This window comes from Pristis pectinata, chromosome 28 (assembly GCF_009764475.1).
Source record: "Pristis pectinata isolate sPriPec2 chromosome 28, sPriPec2.1.pri, whole genome shotgun sequence".
NCBI lineage: Eukaryota > Metazoa > Chordata > Chondrichthyes > Rhinopristiformes > Pristidae > Pristis > Pristis pectinata.
The window spans coordinates 30,100,695-30,125,872 of NC_067432.1; the positions used below are offsets into that span (position 1 = coordinate 30,100,695).

General features: G+C 40.9%; 1 protein-coding gene across 1 annotated transcript in view; it reads right to left on the reverse strand.

Annotated features, from left to right (window-relative positions):
* The window catches only part of LOC127583971 (protein unc-13 homolog C-like), a 424,484-nt gene that overhangs the window by 276,606 nt on the left and 122,700 nt on the right, over positions 1-25,178 (reverse strand). Inside the window, 5 exon segments of the mRNA XM_052040443.1 lie at positions 4,592-4,733; positions 12,608-12,835; positions 15,294-15,513; positions 18,003-18,074; positions 24,253-24,331. Coding sequence (XP_051896403.1) covers positions 4,592-4,733; positions 12,608-12,835; positions 15,294-15,513; positions 18,003-18,074; positions 24,253-24,331 — 741 coding nt within the window.

Below are 25,178 nucleotides of genomic sequence, written 5' to 3' on the forward strand. Positions count from 1 at the left end.
TTAAATCTCAATTGGACTTTGATCTATGTATAATTGGAACACTCTCAGATTTTATAAAAATCTTCTTTCAAAACCAGGAAGCTTATGCAGACCAAACTGGCCCACTCTCCCAGAAATTCACCTTGTATTGCCTTTTAAACAATACCTTTTTTTTCAGACCTTCACTGTCCTGCTTGGAAAACATTTCTACTTTGAATTCCATCGTCAGCCAGTCATGCTAAAAACAATAAATTAGCATCAGGGTGTTGGACTCCGCTTTCAATGGAGTGGTTAGCTGACGCGACTCTATGGCATGTTGAACACTGCTACCTGGGGAAGAGTTTCCAGACAACCATGTATTATCACTTGTGCATGCAAAAATATCTATGTTGTCTTAACTTAATCCGACCCAAAGTCTCTGGTCCTACTTGCTATTTACTTTATCTATTCCATGACTTGTTTTAAATAACTCAATATTTCATGTGTCATTTCCCCCGTCACCTTGGAAGACCCCTCTTGAAGCTCAATTACGTAGAAATTGGTTGTGGTCCATCCTCGTGCACAAATCCATCCTCGTGCACAAATCCATCCTCGTGCACAAATCCATCCTCGTGCACAAATCCATCCTCGTGCACAGAGCAGTCCCTCAAACATGGGGATGTTCAGGACTGTCGGGCCTCATTTCCTATGGTGACAATACATGAGAAAGCTCACCCTTTCAAATGAGAAACCAAGGGCTGCCACTCCTGCTGGCACTAACACTGACGTGCAGCACTTCTGCTCCACCTGCTCTTTACCTGACATCTGAAGGTGCTGAGGTCAATGGAATCAAAGTCTGGAAGCACACTAATGCATTGCGATTGTAGCAACATTGATCAACAGAGATCGAAATGCTCAGCCCTGGAAACAGAGCAATGGACATGTTGCACATGAATTCACTAATCTCCATGAAAATTTGATACAGCTCATTCTCCTTTCTCTGCTGCCTTGATTTTAGGGAGCAGTGGTTTTGGGGTAGAGGAGAGAGTTCTTTGAATCTGATATTGACCCCCTGTGCATCAATTGCCTACTTTAGGGCCTGAAGCTGACTTCAGGAATTATGTTTTCTGTATCTTTTGTACGTGATGTTACAATGTTTTTTTAGTCTGCATTTAGCTGTGCTTAAGCTGTTTTTTGATTACACTGGGAACAGCTGCTAAACAGATTTAGGTGAGGGATTACAATCACTGATTCTACCAATGGACAAACATACGTATGCATATCCCACGCTAACATCTTCAATTGACCTACATCAGCACCTCAAATGCAAACAGATTCAGATATCTGATTCCATCTTTTGTTGCCAATTGCACTACATACATTACCAAATTTAGGGCAGGAAATAAGAAGAAAGAAACCCCATTTTATTGTAACTTACAGTATAACCAGAAGTGAATCAAGCAATATATGACAACAGGAGAACCAAGTCTTCTTTTAAATTGGGGATTTATGATACTTCCATGGTTTGAATACAGATAAGTCAGAAAGGACCAAGATAATAAATGATAGAGGAAGCGATAAAGAGTGCTTTTGATTTCTCTGCTTACCACCATATGCACCAAGTGAGTGCCTGATGTAATTTACAACAAATGGTGACTAGCTCCATAGCAACTGATGCAACAACAGCTTAGACCTCACCAATAACAAGCATCAAATTTTAACTCTAATCTTGATATACAAAGTGATTTGATTCTTTAGACTTATGCTGATATTCATGTAGTTAAAAAATGGATTTGCTCTGGATTTTCCAGATAGGAAACAAAATTTTCCACACTGAGACAAGAAAATGGGACACATTCAATGATCAGAGTTTGTTGCTCGATAACGATTTTGTCAAGGAAACAAAAAATAGAAAAATCTGAGAATTTAATTAAATTCATTTCAGAGAGTGGTTTGGTTATACTGTGTCTAATTAATATAAGAAGACTAGGTGGTCAGAGGAACAGAGGAAGGAACCCATTCATCCAGGAACAAAAGAAGCTACCACTGGGGAGGAGGTACAGGAGTCTGAAGACACACACTGAATGATTCAGAAACAGCTTCCCCCCACCCCACCCCCACCATCACACTTCTGAATGGTCCATGAACACTACCTCATTATTCCTTTGAGCACTGGACAGACCGTTCGGCCCACAATGTTGTGCCGATCTTGATGCTGATTTATGCTAAATGACCTCCTCCTGTGTATCATCCATATCCCTCCATTCCCTTCATATTTGTGTGTCTATCTAAAAGCCTCTTAAATTCCACCAAATTGTATGATTCCACTACAACCCCTGGTAACCCATTCCAGGCACCTACCATTCTCTGCGTAAAAAACTTGCCCCTCACGTTACCTTTAGACTCCACCCCACCCTGTCCTCTGGTGTTTGCCACTTCTACCCTGGGGAACAGATTCTGACCATCTCTGCCTCTCATAATTTTAAAAACTCTATCGGGTCTCCCCTCAGCCTCCGATGCTCTAGGGAGAACAACCCAAGTTTGTCCAACCTTTTCTTATTGCTCATACCCTCTAATCCAGGCATCATCCTGGTAAACCTCTTCTGCACCTCCTCCACAGTCTCCACATCCTTCCTATAACGGGTGACCAGAACTGCACACAATACTCCAAGTGCGGTCTGACTAAAGTTGTACATAGCTGCAGCTATTACGCTAATACTCAACATGCCATACACCTTCTTTACCACCTTGTCCATTTGTGTAGCCACTTTCAGTGAGCTATGGACCTGGACCCCAAGATTCCTCTGTACCTCAGTCCTATTTAGGGGCTTACCATTAACTGTATACTTTCTCCTTTCATTTAACCTTCCGCCTCAACGCCCGGATTAAACTCCATCAGCTACTTCTCTGCCCATATCTGTAACTGATCTATATCCCACTGTATTCTTTGATAGTGCTTTACACTGTCCACAGCTCCACCAATCTTGGTGTCATCCACAAACTTGCTAATCCACCCATCTACAAAACCACAAAAGACAAGCATACTGTTAATCACCAACTGAAACATAACAGCTCCACCTTAGTTGTTCCATTAATATAAAGGCAAAGGAAGGCAATGAAGAAGCAAAGTGATGCCTGCAGTTTCAGTCACAGGATCCCAATACAATTTCCAGACAGAAATGGGTGCAGTATGTATGGACATTCTCCTCATTTGGCCAAAGTGACTGTGATTGAAAGAACACTGGTAAACTCTCCAGCGTAGAACTTTTGCTGAAAGGCAGGAACATGTTTACAGGATTGGAAGGTGTAAAACTGTTCCCACTGCCTCCACAAAAAGCCCGGACTGCCAAGCCCAGTTTGCCAGGTGGCTCGGAAACATCATCCCTGGACTAAGGAGGCATGATGGAAAGCCTGTTGTGCATTATCTCCAGCTGCAGAACAGGGTGCAGCTCTAGAAACGCATGAAGGTGGGCACCAGGCAGGAGGGCAAAGCAGCCTACTTGATTGACACTCCATCCACCACGCCAAACATTTAGTCCCTCCACTACTGCCGCACACTGTCACTGGAGAGTGCACTATTTACCAAATGTAACTCAAGTAACTCAGAGTGGTAGGTGCCTGCAATGCGCTGCCAGGGATGGTAGTGGAGGCAAATATGACAGAGATGTTTACGAGGCTCTTAGATATGCACATAAATGTGCAGACAATGGAGGGATATGGACATTGTGTAGGCAGAAGGGATTAGTTTAGTTAGGCATTTAGTTACTAGTTTAATTAGTTGGGCACAACATTATGGGCTGAAAGGCCAGTTCCTGTGCTGTACTGTTCTATGACTCAAGGCATCTTCAAAAACATCTCCCAACCTGAGACCTCCATCATCTAGAAAGGCAAAGGCAACAGGTGAATGGGAATACCACCACCTCCAATTGACAAACTATACTCACTTGGAAATACATTGCATTCCTACATATTTATGGGATCAAAACCCTGGAATCGCCATTCCACCAGCACTGTGGGAATTCAGTGCTTGAAGAAGGCAGTTCACAACTAGATGCATTTAAGGCTTGGAATTAAATACCAGCCAGAGCAATAACCCTCATATTCAGAGAATGAAGGTAAAACCACATACATACACACACAAAAGCACAATTTATTGTTTTAAAACAAAAATGGTTCCGGACTCAGTAGCAGTTCTGGAAATCTGGTGAAGCATTATACACTTTCTTCCGGCAGAGGACCAAGTTTCCTGCCCTGTTAAAACATGCATTTTTGAACAAATTGTCATTTGCTTACATCAATAATATTATTTCCATTTTGAAAACAAAAATATCTTATCATATACAAAATTATTGAGACTTTGCACCAGTTAACTAAATGACGTTGACTTTTTATGCCATCATTTGCACTGCGTTATGATCCAGGATTATGGTTTTGATAACAGCATTTACTACTTTCATTTTAGTCAGATCTTACTTTTTACTGATAACCTGTGAAAAAAGGAATTCAATGATTGTAAAACCATGTATATTACCTTTATACAGAAGGAAAATCTTACATGGATGCAAACTAAGGTTGACCCATTAAAATTTGCTACTTCGCAGCAAACAGTTACAAATTATAATCCAGTACTTACAAGTGAAAAGTTTCATCCCAGTTTGGGTTGAGATTCCCAAAAATGGTTTTTGTCCTCCTTTTGGTTTTGCCCACTTGCACTGTGACGTAAGGGTCGCTTGAGCCAGTCTTATCTTTCGCTTGTAAACCCTGAGCACAAAGCACTGTATGCACAAGGAGAGCTTGGAATGTTTAATGAATACCTTCAATAGACATTAAAACTTAAATATGACGAATTATATACTGGCATGTTTCCTAGTGTTCATCAATGCTAGCATGAAGTTTATGTGAACATTAGCATATGTTCCCTGGTCCAGCACTCCCAATGGGGAACCCCATTCAAAAACTGCTTGAATCAGAATAAAAAAAGCTACATGAGAGTAGAATTCTTTCCTTGATCACACAAATTAAACATGGAATATAGTGGTACCTATCCACAGAATTCCATTCCTGAAATTTGGTTCCATTTCAATTTAGGGAACTGGATTTCAGAATCACAGTATAAGCTGGTTACACACAGGTTTTGCTTTATATTAGTGTAATCAATCGCAGGTTAGATGGTATCTTGGAAGACAGAGCAAATGATTATCCAATGATATCAGACATGGTCTTTGGTTGCAAGACTATTTTTGTGCTGATTTCTCTTCTCAGTGCCCTTGGAGCTAACTTATTACTTGGCCAGATAAAAAGATGAAAATAATAGGCAAGCAGATTATTCAACAACATCTCCTGGAACAAATCTGCTGAATTGTATAGAAAGGTGAATAAGATGGATGGAAAAATTTAAGAGAAATCTGAGTTGAACCTGGATAAGGCACAATACCCACGGGCTGTCTGTCAGAGAAACAATAAGTAAGTAACATTGAAGTTAAAGCATAATATAGAAGATGGAGAATTTTAGGACTGGACCAGGAGCTGGGGAGAGTAGATGGGCAAGACACTAAATGAGTACTTCGCATCAATATTCACTAAGGAGAAGGACGTGTAGGAAAGTGAGGACAGGGAGGGGTATGCTGATATTCTAGGGCATGTTGAAATCAAGAAGGAGGTGGTGTCGGGTCTTTTGAAGAACATTGAGATGGATAAATCCCCAGGGCCTGATGGGACATTTCCCAGGTTACTAAGGCAAAATTGCTGGGGCCTTGACATAGATCTTTAAATCCTGTTTAGCCAGTCTGTCCCAGAGAACTGGAGGATACCTAATGTTGTTCCTCTGTTTAAGAAGACTAACAGAGACAAACCAGGAAATTATAGGCTGGTGAGTATTATATCAATGGTAGGGAAATTATTGGAGAAAATTGTTTAAGGGATGGGATCTACTCACACATAGGGAAAAGCATGGATTTATCAGGGATAGTCAGCATGGCTTTGTGCGGGAGAGATCACATCTTGTAAATTAGGTTGAGATTTTTTTGATGAGGTGACAAAGATGAGTGATGAAGGTAGGCCAGTGGATATTATCGACATAGACTTAGGAAAGCTTTAGACAAGGTCCCTCATGGTAGGCAGAAGATTAAGGCTCATGGGATCCATAGAGACTTTGTAGATTGTATTCAAAATGAGCTTGGCCATGGCAGAGGGTTGTGGTGGAGGGGTGTTATTCTAACTGGAGGTCTGTGATCAGTGGTGTTCCACAGGGATCAGTGCTGGGACCTCTGTTGTTTATTATATGTACATAATAGATGATTTGGACAAATATGTAGTTGGGCTGATTAGTAAGTTTGCAGATGACACACAAATTGGTGGAGTTGTGGACAGTGAGGACTGATGTCAAAGGATACAGCAGGATATGATCAGTTCAAAACGTGGGCAGAGAAATGGCAGATGGAGTTTGATCTGGACAAGTAGAAGGTGTTGCACTTCGGGAGGTCAAACGTAAGAGGAAAGTATACAGTAAGTGGCAGAACCCTTCGGAGCATTAATATACAGTGCAAGTCCATAGCTCTCTCTGTATGACAACATCACATTACGGTAAGGATGTGGAGGCTGAGGAGACCAATAGAAGTATCTAGCATTATGACAGACATAGATAGGGTGATAGTTGGAGTCTTCTTCTCAGCCTGTCTAATGCTAGAGGGCATGGATTTAAGGCGAGAGAGGAAATGTTTAAAGGAGATTTATGAGGCAAGTTTTTTTTGTGCAGAGAATGGTAGGTGCCAGGAACGGGCTGCTAGGAAGGTGATGGAAGCAGGTACAATGATAACATTTAAGAGGCATTGAGACTGGCCCATAAACAAAGAGTGAATGGAGGGATACAGGCAGATGAGATTAGTTTAAATTGGCATCATAGTTGGCACTGATATGTACTATGATGTACTGTTCTGTACTCATTACTTTGGTAACTTTGACTGAGTGAGACAGGAGGTTAGTTGTAATGGGCATGCCCCACATTGTCAACTCGGATCCTAGAAAGGTGTGAGAATAACAGAGTTGTTGTGATGGGGGATTTTAATTTCACAAATATCAACTGGTATCTCCAGACAGTGAGGGGTTTAGATGGGGTGGAGTTTGATAGATGTGTTCAGGAAGGGTTCTTGACACAGTATGTAGATAGACCTACAAGAGGAGAGGCTGTGCTTGATTTGATATTGGGAAATGAAGCTGGTCAGGTGTCAGATCTCTCAATGGGTGAACATTTTGGTGATAGTGATCATAATTCTATCTCCTTTACGTTAGCACTGGAGAGGGATAGGAACAGACAGACTGGAAAGGCATTTACTTGGAGTAAAGGGAATTATGAGGCTCTCAGGCAGGAAATTGGAAGATTAAGTTGGGAACAGATGTTCTCTGGGAAAAGTATGGAAGATATGTGGCAAATATTCAGGGGGTATTTGTGTGGAGTTCTGTATAGACATGTTCTGATGAGACAGGGGAGTCACGAGAGGATACAGGAACCGTGGTTTACGAAGGCTATAATAAATCTAGTCCAAAGGAAAAGAAAAGTATACAAAAGGTACAGAGAACTAGGTAATGTTAGAGATCTGGGAGAGTACAAGGCTAAAAGGAAGGAACTTAAGAAAGAGATTAGGAGAGCCAGAAGGTTACAGGATTAAGGAAAACCCCAAGGCGTTCTACAAGTATGTGAAGAGTAAGAAGATGAGATGCGAAAGGAACAGGGCCTATCAAGTACAGCAGTGGGAAAGTGTGTATGGATCCGGAAGAAATAGCAGAGGTATTTAATGAATACTTTACATCAGTATTCACTATGGAAAAGGATCTAGGGGATTGTAGTGGGGACATGCAGTGGCCTGAAAAGCTTGAGCATGTAGATATTAGAAAAGAGGTGGTGCTGAAACTTTTGGAAAGCATCAAGTTAGATAAGTCGCCGGCACTGGATGAGATGTACCCCAGGTTGCTGTGGGAGGCGAGGGAGGAGATTGCGGAGCCTCTGACGATGATCTTTGCGTCGTCGATGGAGACAGGAGAGGTTCCAGAAGATTGGAGGGTTGAGGATGTTGTTCCCTTATTCAAGAAGGGGAGTAGGGATAACCCAGGGAATTATAGACCGGTGAGTCTTACCCCAGTGATTGGTAAGCTGATGGAGAAGACCCTGAGAGGCAGGATTTATGAACATTTGGAGAGGTATAATATGATTAGGAATAGTCAGCATGGCTTTGTCAAGGGAAGGTCCTGTCTTATGAGCCTGATTGAATTTTTTGAGGATGTGACTAAGCACATCGATGAAGAGAGAGCAATAGAAGTAGTGTATATGAATTTCAGCAAGGCGTTTGATAAGGTACCCCATGCAAGGCTTATGGAGAAGGTGAGGAGACATGGGATCCAAGGGGACATTGCAGTGTGGATCCAGAACTGGCTGGCTCACAGAAGGCAAAGAGTGGTTGTTGAAGGGTTGTATTCTGAGTGGAGGTCAGTGACCAGTGGTGTACCTCAGGGATCTGTACTGGGACCCTTGCTCTTTGTGATTTTTGTAGACAACCTGGATGAGGAAGTGGAGGGGTGGGTTAGTAAGTTTGCGGATTACACGAAGGTTGGGGGTGTTGTGGATAGTTTGGAGGGCTGTCAGAGGTTACAGAGGGACATAAGTAGATGCAGAGTTGGGCTGAGAAGTGGCAGATGCAGTTCAACCCAGATAAGTGTGAAATGGTTCATTTTGGTAGGTCAAATATGTTGGCGGAATATAGTATTAATGGTAGGACTCTTGGCAGTGTGGAGGATCAGAAGGATCTTGGGGTCCGAGTCCATAGGACGCTCAAAGCGGCTGCGCAGGTTGACTCTGTGGTTAAGAAGGCTTATGGTGTATTGTCCTTCATCAATCGGGGAATTGAATTTAGGAGCCGAGAGGTATTGTTGCAGCTATTTAGGTCCCTGGTCAGACCCCACTTGGAGTATTGTGCTCAGTTCTGGTCGCCTCACTACAGGAAAGATGTGGAAGCCATAGAGAGGGTGCAGAGGAGACTTACAAGGATGCTGCCTGGAATGCAGAGCATGCCTTATGAAAGCAGGCTGAGTGAACTCGGCCTTTTCTCCTTGGAGAGACAGAGGATGAGGGGGGACCTGATAGAGGTGTATAAGATGATGAGAGGTATTGATCGGGTAGATAGTCAGAGGCTTTTCCCCAGGGCTGAAATGGTGGCCACAAGAGGACATAGGTTTAAGGTGCTGGGGAGTAGATATAGAGGAGATGTCAGGGGTAAGTTTTTTACTCAGAGAGTGGTGAGTGCATGGAATGGGCTGCCAGAAATGGTGGTGGAGGCTGATACGATAGGGTCTTTCAAGAGACTGTTAAGTAGGTACATGCAGCTGAATAAAATAGAGGGCTATGGGTAAGCCTAGTAATTTCTAGGGTAGGGACATGTTCGGCACAGCTTTGTGGGCCAAAGGGCCTGAATTGTGCTGTAGTTTTTCTATGTTTCTATGTTTCTAAAACATTGGTTTGGCTGATGACTCAGAATTTTTGAACATTAAATTCTGTTTAAGTTGAACAGGGACTGATTGGTGAGTTTTTCTGTCCCCAGCACACAAAGTAAGGCTTGATAATTGGAGATCCTCCCTCCCCAACCTCACCAGGATTATCAGAAGTAAAAGAGGATGGGCCTCATTAAACTTCATACACTTTATGAAGATTGGACTACACAACTCTGAAACCCAGCACTTCAACTCCGGTTGATAATCCATCAATTACTCTCCTTGCTTTCATAATAAATGAGTGAAACGTAAATTGGCAGAAACATTCCTGTGGACTTTCCTCTGAAAACATAATGTGATCTACATCTCCAACACCCCAGAAAAATCCTGGCAGCTGTGCAGATTAATTGGACAGTTCTGGAATATAGATGTTGATAAAATTGATACATTATAGATTTACCCAATTATATACTTCTCAAACTTAATCAGTTTTGTAATGTATCTTTCTTAAAATAAGGTTAACTCTGTGAACTTCTACAAGTGAGATTTCCCAAAGTACAAAGGGTTTTTAAAATGCATTCCTTCACCTTCTAAAATGTGTTGGATACTCAAACCTAGATGGTGCTGCTTATGATCCGATACATTTGGTACGTGGGGAAATGCTATCCATACATCAAAGGACAATCTTGTGATGCGTTGCTGAAGATGACAGAGCAGAACAGGTACGCCGACTCAGGACCTTAGTCAGGGATCAGTCTGGCGGATTTGTACAGGGTCAGAGGAACTGTTTTTTAATATATCCATTCATTAGATATGGATGTCACTGACTAGGCCTGCATTTGTTTCCTGTCCCTAAATGTTCCTGAGCCTATCTGAGCCTGTTAGCTGGGCAGTTTTGTGTTCTGAGAGTCCAGACTCAAAGAAAGACAGGTACAGATAGCCTGCATTATGGAGATCAGTGAACCAAATGGGTTCTCACTGTATTCTGGAAGCTTATGGTAACTATTACTGCTCCTAAGTTTTGCCAATATTCCTGATTTCGATTTAATTACTTGAATTTAAATTCCACAGCTCCCATGATGGAAATCAATACAAATCATCAGTTCAACTATCTACCAGGCCTCTAGTTACTAGCCCACTAATTTAACCTCAGTATTTTTGTACTAATCCTTAACTACTTCATTTCAAGCTTCACTTATGTAACATAATCCAAAATGCAGTAAAACTCCAAATGCAGTAAGACCAACAGCATGCTCTGGACTTTGGTGGTGTTGGACTAGTAGATCTTCGGTTTGTTGGATATTACTTCTATTGATACCCCAATACACTTTTAATCCATTTTTTGTTCCCTATTTTAAAAAAAAAAGGGCTCCATTGAACCAGGTATCTAATCATCAGGATTTATGAACAATGGGATTGCAGATTGTCAGAGTTTTCCTGTAGACTATAATCTATGTCAGAGTTCCAATGGTTGTTACGAAGCCAATCTAATTTTCCACCTCCTTAAAATAGAATCATGTTTTCTGCAGAACTAGAATGAGTAAAATAGGACATTTCACCTGCAGTGAAATACTTGGAGAAACAGAAGCATTTGTGTAAATATTTTAAAATATTTCTACCACCTGCTACATTGTGGCTTTCCTCTTTGTTCTATTTTCTTTTTCTTTACAGTTTTTGTGTCTGTGTGTGCTACCCGTGTGATTTGCTAAGACCATAAAGACAATAATGTGCTCAGGCTCACGTACTGTATCTGCAACTTATGCTATTGAAGATCATCATCATTTGGTTACATGATAACTTGAAATATATTGTGGAATATAATTTGCACGATAAAATCAAGTTTGTCAGAACTACTGATACTTTGCCTAAGAATGACTATTGCCATCTTAAAAGATCTGAAATCAACCGACGTAAAAATAACTAACAGGGCTTGATCCTGGAATAATTTGAAGAATAAAAGAGATGGGTTCCAGAGAGGAATGGAAAAGCCTCTGCAGTATCTTTTAGTACAATACAGGTTGAGTTAAAGCAACCAGATGTGGGCACTTTGGATTAGGGAATTGATGCAATTATTTTTGATCAGGCTAGCTTAGTTCTCATACATTATGTTCAATATCTCTCGCTGAAGATTACAGGGAATTAGAATTTCAGGATGGTTTATTAAATGGGTAGTTGCACCCAGGGAGATTACTATAAGTGAGATGGAATATTGCAGTGGAATAGAACACATTTCATTATTTGTAACTTGCATTAAACATAAAAGATTCTCAAATTACAGTTATGGTCCAGAGGTGCCATTTGGCCAAAGATGAAATTTTCCAAAAATGTGCTGTTACCTTTTCCACTTCTTACACGTTATCCTACAGTTTATATAAGAAAGATTTTTACAATCTGTGTCAAGTTAGGCTCATTTTCATTCATTGTACAGAGGGTTCTTGCAGCAACACAAAGAAGACTTTTTAACCTCATCAGCCTAGGATGTCAGAGGCTGATCATTTCACCATTACGACCATTGTCTTTAACATGGTCATGGGGGATAACAACTGATGTCCAGTTCTGGTAAGTTTTTTTATTCATTTGTTTAGACTTGGACATTGCTGAAGTGGCATGATTTAATGCCCAATCTTAGTTGCTGTTGAGAAGGTGTTGAGGAGCAACTTCCTGAACTGCACTAGTCCTCCTGGTGAAAGTTGTGTTACAAAACTGTTGTATAATTATCAGTATTGTAAAATGTACATGTTTTATTTAACACACGTCAAGTATGAAAAGTACCAAAAATACTCTGGATAATTGTCAAAAGTGAACACTTATTCAATGACATGACTAGGGCTTGAATTTTGCAGTTTCAACCAAAGCAGCCAGAAGTCTACTTGACAAAATTGTTTACTTCTTTCTACCAATTTTACTCTAAATGTTAACCACATGGAATTTACCCTGTCATCCATTTCACTCTAACAATGCAGCACACAGCTTTCAAAGTGTGCATTCATGTGGGATGTGCTGGTCAGTAGTGGGCAGTGACATCCTGGTGGATACTTTTAACATTTTCTTTAATATAAATTAATAGAAAACCTAAAATAAAATAAAATAAAATAAAATAAAAAGCCAAAAATTTATACCCTGAATATCATACTTTGAATTGTTAGGATATATGCGCTCGGGGTAGTCTGACCTGTTATTTTTATCTTTGCTGACCACTTGGATGTTCCCTCCAACACATTCTGCTTTGCAGCCTTCAAATGCTGTGCATAGTCTTCCTTAGATACTTCGAATTGTGCTTGGATCAACTCAAAGATCTCAGGCTTGTTTCTCTCTCTGACTTTCATTCTTTCCTTCATGGCTGCAATGATGTTTTGTGTTTTGTCCTCTGCACCATGCTTTGAGCTTTTCTCTGCTGCTCCTGAAATTGGAAATGCCAAAGCAAGTAGTCATTTAGAATTTTAAATGAGCGAGAGTTGTGAAGTGGAAGCAACATGATAAGGATTTGAAGACTTGGCACAGTTGGTACAACCTGTGTTAAACCAGTTTGTTTTCTCTGCATTTGAACTCCATGCACCCAGACTGTGCACTGAAAGAAAATTAAATATCCTCTGGTGAATTCATTATTTTTTTGAAAGTTATAAACACCAGTACTAGGGAAGTGTTATGCCTGACTGTGGACTAAGATCTTTTTGACTGATGAAATTGTTGAATGTATTCTAAGCCCTTACTGCACATCATTGATTCTTAACATTTTTTGTAAATGATAACATTAGAATCAGTCACGATGTTAATCCCAGTTTAGATTTTTTCACTTTTTGAACATGGCATCACAAATAAATGTGATTAAAAAGACCATAAAAACAATATCAGAATTTTCTCCAAACAAGTGTAAGAACCATAAGCTTTTTCTCAATTATTTTCTAAAACTTTAATGATTTGCTATCATGGCTCCTCAAAGTGTTCTTTTGTCAATGCACTCAAAATCTGGGCATTGCTTTAAATCCAAGGGGTGATATATCATGTTGAAGATGGAGGGACTGACAGAGGTGCAGAAGAGGAACAGGGGAGAGGGCCTGACAGGGAAGAAATACGAGTCCAGTGAGGTTGGAGTTGAGAAAGAGAGTGGACAAGGAAACAATTGCAAGAGTAATATGGGAGGGTTATTGCATTGAACAGCAGTAGTCTGGAGTCCAAGAGGGCTTCACAGAGAGGGCAAAGTTTGGGGCATAACAAAGACTGAAGGGGAGTGATGGAGGTGTGGATGACTTGCCAAGTGGGTTGTCTAGTCTGGGAGGACCTACAAGGGTGAGGGGAGATGTGGTTAGAGGAGTACTGGCAGGCCAGTGGAGTGATCAGCCCAAAATTCCAAGAAATCGGGATACTGGGTGATGGGAATAAATGGTGGAGGAAGGGGAATGATGTCTCGAAGAGTTAGGAACTATTTGGGACTTGGTTGTGGGACTAGCAGGTTTTAGCTGGATTGTAGGTGGAAGTGGACTGCATTGAGGGAACAGTGTGGGGTGGGGAATGGCTGATAAAATAAAGAATTGGAGCATTCAGAAGACTTTGGGAGTATTGGTGGATGAGGTGCATGAAGTGAATTTGACCACAATCTAACCTGTATTGATGCGAAACATTGAGGAGTATATCATTGCCAAATGAGAGAAAGGTTCAAATTTTGCAAGAAGAATAACAATGTGACCATTATTACAGTCCAATCACCTGTCCCAGCACTGAATATTAATCTTCATGTGTGGTCTGTATTATATAATGTGCTCTCTATTTAATCAACTTTGGAGACTTAAATATTATTAATTCCTTTCAGTTACTTATCTCTCCTTTAATTCTGTCTTTCTATCCCAACTTTGCTTTGTGTGCATGATTTTACAGTGATTTAAATATTCTAATTTACACTTCCTGAGTTGGACATTGAAATTACCGTGGGTGGTACTGTATATTTGTGTGCTTTCCAATTAATTGCTACGAAAAAGGTAACTGAAGCCATGACTTTCCTTCTGGGTCCTCTGTGCCAGCACTGAGACACCAACAGTACGAGGATCCATTTGCTTGGTTCTCCCCACAGATTCCAGCCCAAGTATGTGCCTTCGGCTGGAGTATGTAACCACCTCAGGCAATGATCTGCTGATCTTCCAGACACTCACCCACTCACAACCAACACTTCCCTGACAACTGGAGCCCACTTCTGAACTACCACTCGTACCACTACCCTGACTTGATTACTAATCCCTTCCCAACCAGCTCTAACCAGTCCCAATGCATCCCTCACCCTGATCTCCTTCCCAGTTCTTGCTCTAACCACTGATTAGCACTGACCGGATCTCTGACCCTTTCCCTGGACCATTCTCCCTGCAGTCCCTAGACCCAACCAGGAATGACTGGATTTATCTTGCGAGCACCACACTGGTGAAGAATGAAAAGGAATGGTCTTCTGAGACCTCGGGTATATTGGGCAAAGCATTGATTAGCCTGCCACAGAGCATCTGTTTCATGAGTCTCCAACCAATTTTAGGTCCATGTGAGTTCACCTTGCTCAATGCAACAACAACCTTTCATCAGAACAATTCTGATTAAAGGTCTCTCATCTGAATTCTGTTTCCCTCTGCAGAGACATTGCCTGACCTACAGAGTGTTCCCAGTGTCTTCTGTTTTTATCTTCCATTTCTAGCAATTGCAGGTTATTTTTATTTTTGTGCCATGACCATTAAGTTGTGCTCAAGTCAGTGGATTCAGACTGCAAAATCCCTACATTAAACAAACCCCTCTCTCTCACACACACACACACAGACACAGACACACACACACACACACACACACACACACACGAAACACAGTATTTTGTTCGCAAAAATACTCACGTTGCAAACAGTCGGCATTGAGAAGGTCTTGACACTTTTCATGGCATTTGACACCACACTCACTACAGCGCATGCCTTGTCTTGCTATGCCCCAGAGGAGCCCTTCGCATTCATAGCAGTAAGTTGGAGTAGTTGCTGTCCACACCTCAAAGTTGTGCGGCGTAGTTGATGATATTGGGTAGATTAAGGCCTGTAAGGTTTTCTTGTAAACATGTAATTTCTGTTGAAAATAGGGTTGAGAAATACCTGAAGTTGGTCCTCTTAAGCATTGCTTTAAAATCCTTAACCAAATATGAGTTTATAACATTCACTCTATGTACTATGTTTGAGAGTATGAATTCTGATTTTATGTGGGCATTCTGATTTCCAGTAGTACTCTCCTTAGATAGTCTGGGTCTGATGCTCAATTGTGAGCTTCAAGTTTCTAATCCAAGGCCACAAGGTCATTGCTAAGGCATTCTCCCTGGGAACCTGAGTAATTGTGACTTTTTGCTTTTCTTTGGGTAAATTATGTAACAGTAAATTACTTGAAGTTAAATCTCTCAATCAGAACTAGGACAAGATTACTTTATTTATAATATGTAACAAAAGTTAAAATCTCATATGTGAAGAGGTAACATTAAGATTGAATACTGTTTCATTCTTCCCATGTCTCTTTCTCCTCTCCTTCTCCATGTCAGTTTCCCATCACTATTCAAACTCTTGACCATCCCCTTTTTCACTGTTCCATGGCAACCACCGCCACCTCTTTCCTGGTAATTGCTTGAAACCGTGCATGACTATTTATAGCCTCAGGTGTTATGTTTAACCCTGAGATACACTCACTCTTCACTAAGACCACCTGTTTCCTCCTTTGCAATATCCCTCGACTCCACTCCTGTTGTGGCTCCTCTACTGTTGAAAGCCTCAACCATGCCTTTGATACTTGACTGTTCCAAAGCAAAAGAATCCAGCATCCCATTTTCTACCCTCCACAAACCTGAAGCCATCCAAAACTCTGCAATCTGTGTCCCAGCTTGTACCAAATCCCATTCACCCACTACTCATCTGTGGATTGCTGATTTATTTTGGTCATATTTTGGCAAAGGGAATGTCTGTAATAGGGTGAAATGACATAGCCATTAGATGGACAACTAAGCTCCTTTGTCTGTGTAATGGGGAGCTAATGTTGTTAAATTGCTTTTGCTCCAACCATTGCCCTTCCCCACCTTGTCTGCTACTTGCTTTCTCTCTTTCTCACTTCTGATGATGGGTCTTTGACCTGAAATGTTAACTGTTTCTCCTTCCACAGATGCTGCCTGACCTGCTAAGTTTTTCTATCATTTCTGCTTTTGTTTCAGATTTCCACCATCCATATTTTTTTGATTTTTATAAAACACTGATTTGGTCAAAACTGTAACATTGTGTCTGGATTTGGGCAATACACTTCAGGAAGGATGTTACGGCTTTAAATTAAAACATAAAAACAGGTTATTCATCTCATAGGGTCCTTGCCGTCTCCCTGCAGAGCAATCCCGTCAATCCCATTCCCCCTCGTACAACCTCTTCCTTCTCCCTGGAGCCGTGTGGCAGCAACACTACCGCACCACTGTGCTGCCCCTTTACAGAAGGTGCAGAATAGATTTACTGGAACGATTCCAGAGATGAGGGACTTCAGCCACACGGGTAGATTGGAGAAATTGGTACAGAGTATATATACTCACTGAGTTCTTAATCTCTAATGAAGTCCATTGGAGAATAGATAGATATGAGACAGGAGGACCTCAATTAGAGTAAGTCTAATTTATTCAAGAGCTCTTCACAGAATACTTCTGGAAATTTTTATATTTGAATTAAGGCATCAAATCACAGTACAATTCATTAAATTAAAATGCTTTTTTAATTTCACAGGGTTTCAATATTTGATGCCATTTAATTAAACTGATAAATCAGCACATCCTACCATCCTATCAGATCATTTCATTTTCATCTCAAGAACATATTTTAAGCTCTCTTGTAATATAACCATCAATGAGAGCATACCCTTAGCTTATTCACCAGTTGTCTTAAAGGATTGGCACATTAGCCAATGGGAAGTTTAAATGTAATCATGTTAACATTGTTAATAAACTCAAGTTATATTTTATATTAATTCTCCATAATATCAATTTTTTCAAAATGAATATTTTCCTTTATTGACCATTTCTTCTATTGGTGACCTTTAAATTGGTGGGCAAGACTCTAAAAAGTCCCAATGAAACTGACATGTGTATAAGATTTAATACAAAATGAGTTTGAATATATTTATTGGCATAATTTTGGACTGTTAGCTAAGCATTTAGCTTTTTTGAACATGGTCATGCTGACAATATCAGCTTCCACAATACAACCTCTGGTTGAATGAGCAGGAAGATTAGTAGAAATTGAACCAAGAAAAAAAATCCATATGCCATTGAATGCTAAAGAATATGCAAGTTTTCTATTGAAAGTCCTATTGTCATGAGTATCTTAATTTTTTTGTTCCTGTTACAATAGGCACTTTGAATGGAAATATTTCGTCTTTAACTCCTGAATATAACCAATTGGGTGTAACTATTGAAAAACTGTGTCTGACTTGTAAACAGTGTTTTCAAACAGGTTTCTAATGACCCCCAAATTCTCACTACATAAGAGCTATTCATCAACTGAACAAGCTTAACAGTTATGAAGCTGTTAAAAAAACATACTTACCAATTCTTGATTGTTTATCGAGGTTCTAGTAACCATGGCAAAAGATATACCTGCTTTTCTAGCAGCAAGGGTCTGTTGAGATGGGTTAAAATGTTCACAGTAAGTGATGAGAAGGCATTTATATTAGAAATTGTTGTAATAAGAAATATGTGAATTAAATTTTTTGTAATTCCAAATAAATATCCCTGGGGATTGTATTTGATGGGGCCACAATAACTGATTCATTTAAGCTGAAAAATCAGTTGATTTTATTAATCGAATGAGATTTTGTTCTTGGCCAGTGATTCTCAGAAGTGGGACCAACCCATCACCAGGGCTTGGAGACCATAATTCAGGGCTGCTGGGCCTCCTATGTCTTTGGCTTTGCAGTGTTGATTGAGTTGGGCTCCAGACTGTTCCTTGCTCTCCAGGAAAGGAAAGCAAAAGAAAGTTGCAGAAATAATCCAATGTCAATACAACAGATAAAAGCCATAATTAAAACAGTACTTGGCTTCAACTTGACACAGTCAGTAGTGAGATGCTTGAAATGCTTGAACTGACTGTGCAGAGAACCATAGGCACAGGCCACATCCCACAAGACAACATTGCAGAATACTGCAGCAATTCCTTGAATAGGAAAAAGGGCAACTTTCAACTCAAGGTTGAGTAACGTTGTACCATACAAGAATATTGACATTGCTGCCAGCAAAAATACATACTTAATCCAATCTTTATTAAACTCAAAGGTCCACATATTTCAAGGGCAATTTGGAATGGGCAGCAAATGATAGTTTTGGCACCAACATTCTGCATGTGACTCAAAAATGTGGTTGTTTCAACAAGCTGCAGAATCTCAGATTATAAAAACAGTCCCATAGTCTTGGCTTTCACAGACCTAAGTGTCAATAAGTAGGCACACACAATATTAGGGATGAAATAAGCAGAGATCCTCAGAGAAAATGAACAATATGCACATTCTCTGCTTGGTTGAAGATACAGCAACAAATAGGATTCGGATTCACAGGCACTCGAAAAGTTTATTGACAAATAAATGCCCCTGGACACCAGAACAACAAAGCATACAAAGTCATTGTTGTTTATTCAGCAATTTAAGGGACCATATATTTTGGGGAGCAGTTTAGAAGTTATTTTGTTTAATATGTAGAGGGAGTTACACAAGACAATTTTATCCTCTGGGTACTAATGTGCTTCCCAAACTTGCACAAGTCTGTACCTTATGTTAATGAAGCAGATTGGGAAAACTGGTAAATCGGGAGCTTTCATTTGAATTTAAAACCTGATGTTACTGTAGACGATGCCAAAATAGAAAAATCAGACTGATGTGTTTTAGGTAAAACATATAATCAGTTTGTTTTGAATATTTTCAATACTTGTCAAAACCTATCATACTTAACTTTGAACGAAAATAGTCTAATTTTACTGTGTGTAATTGCAAACCATAATTTGTCTGAAAATAAGCTTCGGAGGCAGAGTTAAAATAATTGTGGATTGTTATACGAGATATAGTGAAACCGTCGGTGAATGTTTGGAGAACACAGTGAAAACATATAACGCACTGAGGCTAAAGGGATAGGTGTGTTTAAAAATAAAGTAACTACTCCTATTTGTCATTTCCTTCCAATCAATTTATATCTCTAGTCTACATGGACTTTAGAAATACCTTTGACAAGGGAGGCTGGTCCAGAGGATGAGATCACATGGGATCTAGGGTGAATTAGTAAGCTGGATACACAACTGGCTTGGCAGTAGGTGGTAGAGGGCCGTAGTGGCGGGTTTATCAAATTGGAGACCTGTGACCAGTGGTGTGCCACAGGGATCATTTCTGAGTCCTTTGTTGTTTGTCATCTATATTAATGATTTAGATGAGAATGTAGGTAGTTTGCAGATGACACCGAAATTGGTGGTATAGTGGACAGTGAAGAAGGTTGTCTAAGGTGACAACAGGATCTATGTCAATGGGGAAGACTGGCAATGGAATGGCTGATGGAATGTCTTATGTTATGTCTCATGGTGTTATGGAATTTGACTCGGACAAGTGCAAGGTGATGCTGTAAGGAGGTTAACCCCGGGCATGACATACACAGTGAATGGCAGGGCCCTGGGCAGTGTTGTTGAACAGAGAGACCTTGGGGTACAAGTACATAGATCCCTGAAAATAGAAACACAGCAAGATAGGGTGGTGAGGAAGGCAAATGGCATGTTTGCCTTCATCAGCCGAAGGACCCAGTCCAAGAGTTGGGACATCACGTTGGTTAGGCAGCATTTGGAGTATCATGTATAGTTCTGGTAACCACACTATAGGAAGGATGTGATTAAGGTAGAAGTGGTGCAGAAAAGATTCACAAGGATGTTTGCTGAATTGGAGGGCTTGAGTTCTCAGGAGAGATTAGAGAGGCTGGGTCTGTTTTCCTTGGAGTGAAGGAGGCTGAAAGATGACATGACAGAGGTACAGAAAATTATGAGAGGTATAGATAGGGTAGATAGCCAGTATCTGTTTCCTATGATAGTGGTGTCTAAAACTAGATGGCATAGGTTTAAGCTGAGAGGAAGGTTTAAAGGAGATCTGAGGGGGATATTTTCCAAACAAAGAATTAGTTGATATCTGGAATAAGTTGCCAGGGGAGGCAGAGGAGGCGGGAATAGTAACAATGCTTAAGTAACATCTAGGCAGGTACCTGAATGCGCAGGGCACAGAGGAATATGGAATTAATGCAGACATGTGGGATTAGTATAGATAGGGATGATGGTCAGCATTGACATGGTGGGCTGAAGGGCCTGTTTCTATGCTATACAACTGTATGACTCTAGAATGTCAGTCATCAAATCTTATGCCAATCAATTAAGAAATATAATTTGAAACTTGTCTAGTTTAATCATTATCTAATATTTTGTAAGTATTTAACCAATGAAATGTCACTGTGCCTGCTTTATCTAGCCACCAGTCTCTCCTCTCTGAATTAGCTTTACTGCTTCAATGGCAATGTCAGCTCCTACTGTTCTGCCACAACCCACAAGTACATCTAAAGCATCCACTTTGTCCTATTTTCATTAATAGGGAGACCAACGCATTGAATTGTGGATTGCACATAATTGTTTCATGAAGGAGCTCTCCCTTATCCATCTCCAACAGCCCTCTTTAATATCAAGTTACTGATGACAATGAAGAGCAAGCAATAACATGGCAATATTTCAATGGTTATATATTCACAAACATTAGATTGTGTTTAAGTGGGCCAAGTTTCCAGAGTTTTCTATTTAATTCATTGGTACTAATCCCTGTGTTGCAGAATTTTACGAAGTGGACTGTAGACATGATTTATAGATTTGGAAAGCACATACCATCGCCTGTTTAATCCAAGCAGCATGGAAGAAAAGTAATTTACTTGTTAGTTTCACTACTTCCAGTTGCAAAAAAAATCAATCACATTTCAACGAACTTTTAAAGCAGATGTAACAGTTGTATAGATAAATTACAATAAAGTTAACATCTAAATGAGTTTCTATGTCAGTGTCATTAAGTGATCAGTGCATTGAATTATTCTTCAGATTTCAGAAACTCACTAATGCACTATTTACAAACAATATTTAATTTCTATTAGACTTGGGCAGAGATACAAACTGAAGAGCAAGTTGATCAGTAACAGCTTCACTCACCCCCCAGTAACTGGTTACTGAAAGACACTGGCTAAAATGTGGAGACAGATCACACTTCAGGAAAGGCTGTTTATACAAGGAGATAAAATGGAGGGCTAAATGCACAGACCCCATCATCCCATCCCTGAAACACACCCAGGGATCATGAAGCTCGATTAAGTCCTTTTCTTCCACTATAATAATGCAGCAAGCACGGTGCTGCTTCATAATTATAGCAATTACAGTGCCCAGACACACTAACCCATGGCTAGGCATTTCAGCAGGGCCAAAGCTGTGTGGTAGTACCATTTAAAGCTAACCTGTACCACTTAAGGGAAGATACGTTATGGTTGGAGCAGTGACTGGCCGGCATTCTGCAAATTAATCTGACCTGGGAAACAATGAAGAATGGTATATCACAAGGGTTCCGTGATCTTCAGATAGTGGACAGGAGGCTTTGATGGAGAGGTGAAAAGTAAAAGACCCATCTTACTTCTGGAGGGGACTAGAAGATGCACCAGATATCCACTCAAAACACAGAGGGAGCCGTGAGCAGTGCTCAGCTTGCTGGCGCACCAAGGCTGACCACTGACACTGTGGCTGTAGACTCCAGTCGTGAAAGGGTTGCAAAGTATTGCAGCAATCCAGTTATCCCTCATCCAGTGGATTTCTAGTATTGTCAAGATGCCATCCAGGGAGCTGGAAATGGTTCCATGGAGCAACAACCTGCTGTTGCCCGTCAGCCAGCCCGGACAGAGGTGGCACAGGCTCAACCTTCCAAGTTAACCTCCAATGCCATCTAAAGTCTCTCCACTGACAGTCATATTGCTGCCACTGGAACCATGCTGCATAGGAGCATTCAAGTCAGCATTGGAAGACAGGCCCTGCCAATGCTCAAGATGATTAGTTGCTTGAAATATGGCAACTTAAGTTATAAACTTGGGTTTGAATATGGTGGTTTTTGCATTGTGGACAATGGAAGGTGTGGTGGCCTGAGAGACTTGTGGAACCATCACTGACAAGGAGTGGGTTACGTTACAGAAACGGCACTCAGATGATTTTGTTTTCACTCCTCATGGTATAAATGATGGGAAGGGCTGTGTTCTTACCATCCATGGTCATACTGTACACAGCAGGACACCACCTATCTCAATATTACTCTCCCAAGCAGGGTCTGGGCAGCCAAATGCTTTAATCACACTGGTGATCTGCTGCCTCACATTTTAGTCTGATAGCAAGGCTGGCCCAGGGGTGCATGGTCGCTAGCTGGGATTGTCAGCCATGTCACCAATGGATGGCCCAGGCCACCCAGTAACCACCCACTGGCTTGTCACAGATTGTACAACAGACTCCCATAGATTGAAGATATTGTGCCTGTAACCAGGACGGAGGGCTTTGACCTTCATGACTCACTACCTTTATTGACATACCGAATATGAGGTTGCAGAATTCCATTTGATTCTGGGATTGGTGTAGGGCACCATGTGTGTAGCCAAGGGCGAAGCTTACAACCTGAGCAAAACCACTCAAGTGCTCTCCATATATGGGTCGCTCCCAAGACAACATGGAATACATTTGCAAGAAGAGGCCAGCAAGCTGCAAAGCATTGCAAATATCTCTGGTTCCAAGTGCAAGAATACGCATGTGTAAACATTTAGTACCACGGTCACCGTGGCAACCACAGTGAAGGGCACTGTGGCTGTCGTGTGGTTAGACTGTAGCAAATTTCAGTGAGGAGGTGCTCATGGATGCATTGTTGTCTCACAAATAATTGCTTGCTGAGTTCAAGAAAAGTATAAATCAGTCCTGATGCAGGGTCCCTTTGCCTCCACAGATGCTGCTTGACCCACTGACTTCTTCCGGCAATTTGTTTTTTGCTCCAGATTGCAGCATCTGCAGTCTCTTGTGTAATCAGGGAAAGTATTGCCTCCTGAGTGGTAGAGAGAGCTTTTTGTTGCAAACTTCCATCCTCTTCCCTGCTCCAACCCTGTGTTCTGATGTGAATGCCCCGTCATGCTGCTTTGCAAGGAGAATCACTTATGATGCATCCAAATCTGGGAGTAACATCTAACACAGAAACCAGGTCAGCAAAAGTTCTTCAGTACTAGTCTTGTTACTTCCTTGCTGTGAATGTCTACAACTTGAAACAAGCCACCACCAGGAGAAACCAACCTGATATCAGTAGAAGATTCATTTCCAATAGCTCTGTGGGGGACTCCTTCCTTTGCTTACTGTGTGTTTGCTGGAACATTGAGCTCCAAAGTGGTGCTGTTGTGATTCAACCTTCATTGACTTTGCAATCTGTCCATCTGCATACACCTTGTGGACATTAGCTGCACGCACACCAAACCCTTCACTAATGTGGTGTCAGCTGCAAATGGCTACACAAACCTCAACAAGTGTTCTGGACACGATCTGGAGCTCAGACAGTTTCACAGCACTCAGTACCGGACACAATTGATCCAAACAACATGCTGTTCAAAGGTAGGAAATAAGTCTGAATTTTAAGTATAACGTCCTCTCTAAGAATGAAAGCTTTTCATCTCAGAGGAATGGTTTCTCCAGAATAAAACATAATTTTCATTAAAGCCAAACCATAACACAAATTCTAACTCACCACATCTCGAACAATGGGCATTGTCTTCTTCCGCCGCAGATCTGGCATGCTGTCAATGCCATAGAGCACACTTCCAACCCTAAAATAATCGATATGATTTAGTAATGCACATTACAGAGCAGTACTGACATGAGTTTTGTAAGATTTGAATAGAATTATGATCTACCATCATATCTTCTACCGTCATATTTTCTTTTTACAGTTTTGTAAAAGTTGCTTATTTGTATAGAGCAGAAACATGTTGTCTATCTACGTTAATCCCATTTCCCTGCATTTGCCCCGTATCCCTCAACTCCTTCCCTGTCCAAGTACCTGTTCAAGTGCCTTTTAAGTGCTGTAATTATACCCGCCTCTACTACTTCCTCTGGCAGCTCATTCTATATAACCACTACCCTTTATGTGAAAAACTTGCTCTTGATTCTCCTTTAAATTTCTCCCCTCTCACCTTAAGTCTGTGCCCTCCAGTTTTATACATGTTTACCCTGAGAAAAAGACTGGCTACCCTATCTATGCCCCTCATAATTTTATTAACTTGTATAAGGTTATCTCACAGCCTAAGTTCCAGTGAGAACAACCCAGACTCTCCAATCTCTACTTGTAACTAAGGCCCTGGCAATGTCCTGATGAATCTCTTCTGCACTCTTTCTAATGTTACCACATCCTTCCTGTAGTGTGTTAACCAGACCGCACACAATCCTTCAAGTGTGTTCTAACCAATGTTTTATACAGGTGCAACATGACACATAACTTCTTCGCTACCCCATCCACCATTTTCAGGGAACCATCAACTTGTACCCCAAGACCTCTCTGTACATCAACATTCCTAAGGTCCTGCCACTTACTGTACATGTCCTGCCAGTATTTGATGTCCCATTAATGCTCACACTTATCTGGATTATATTCCATCTGCCACCACTCCGATTGCA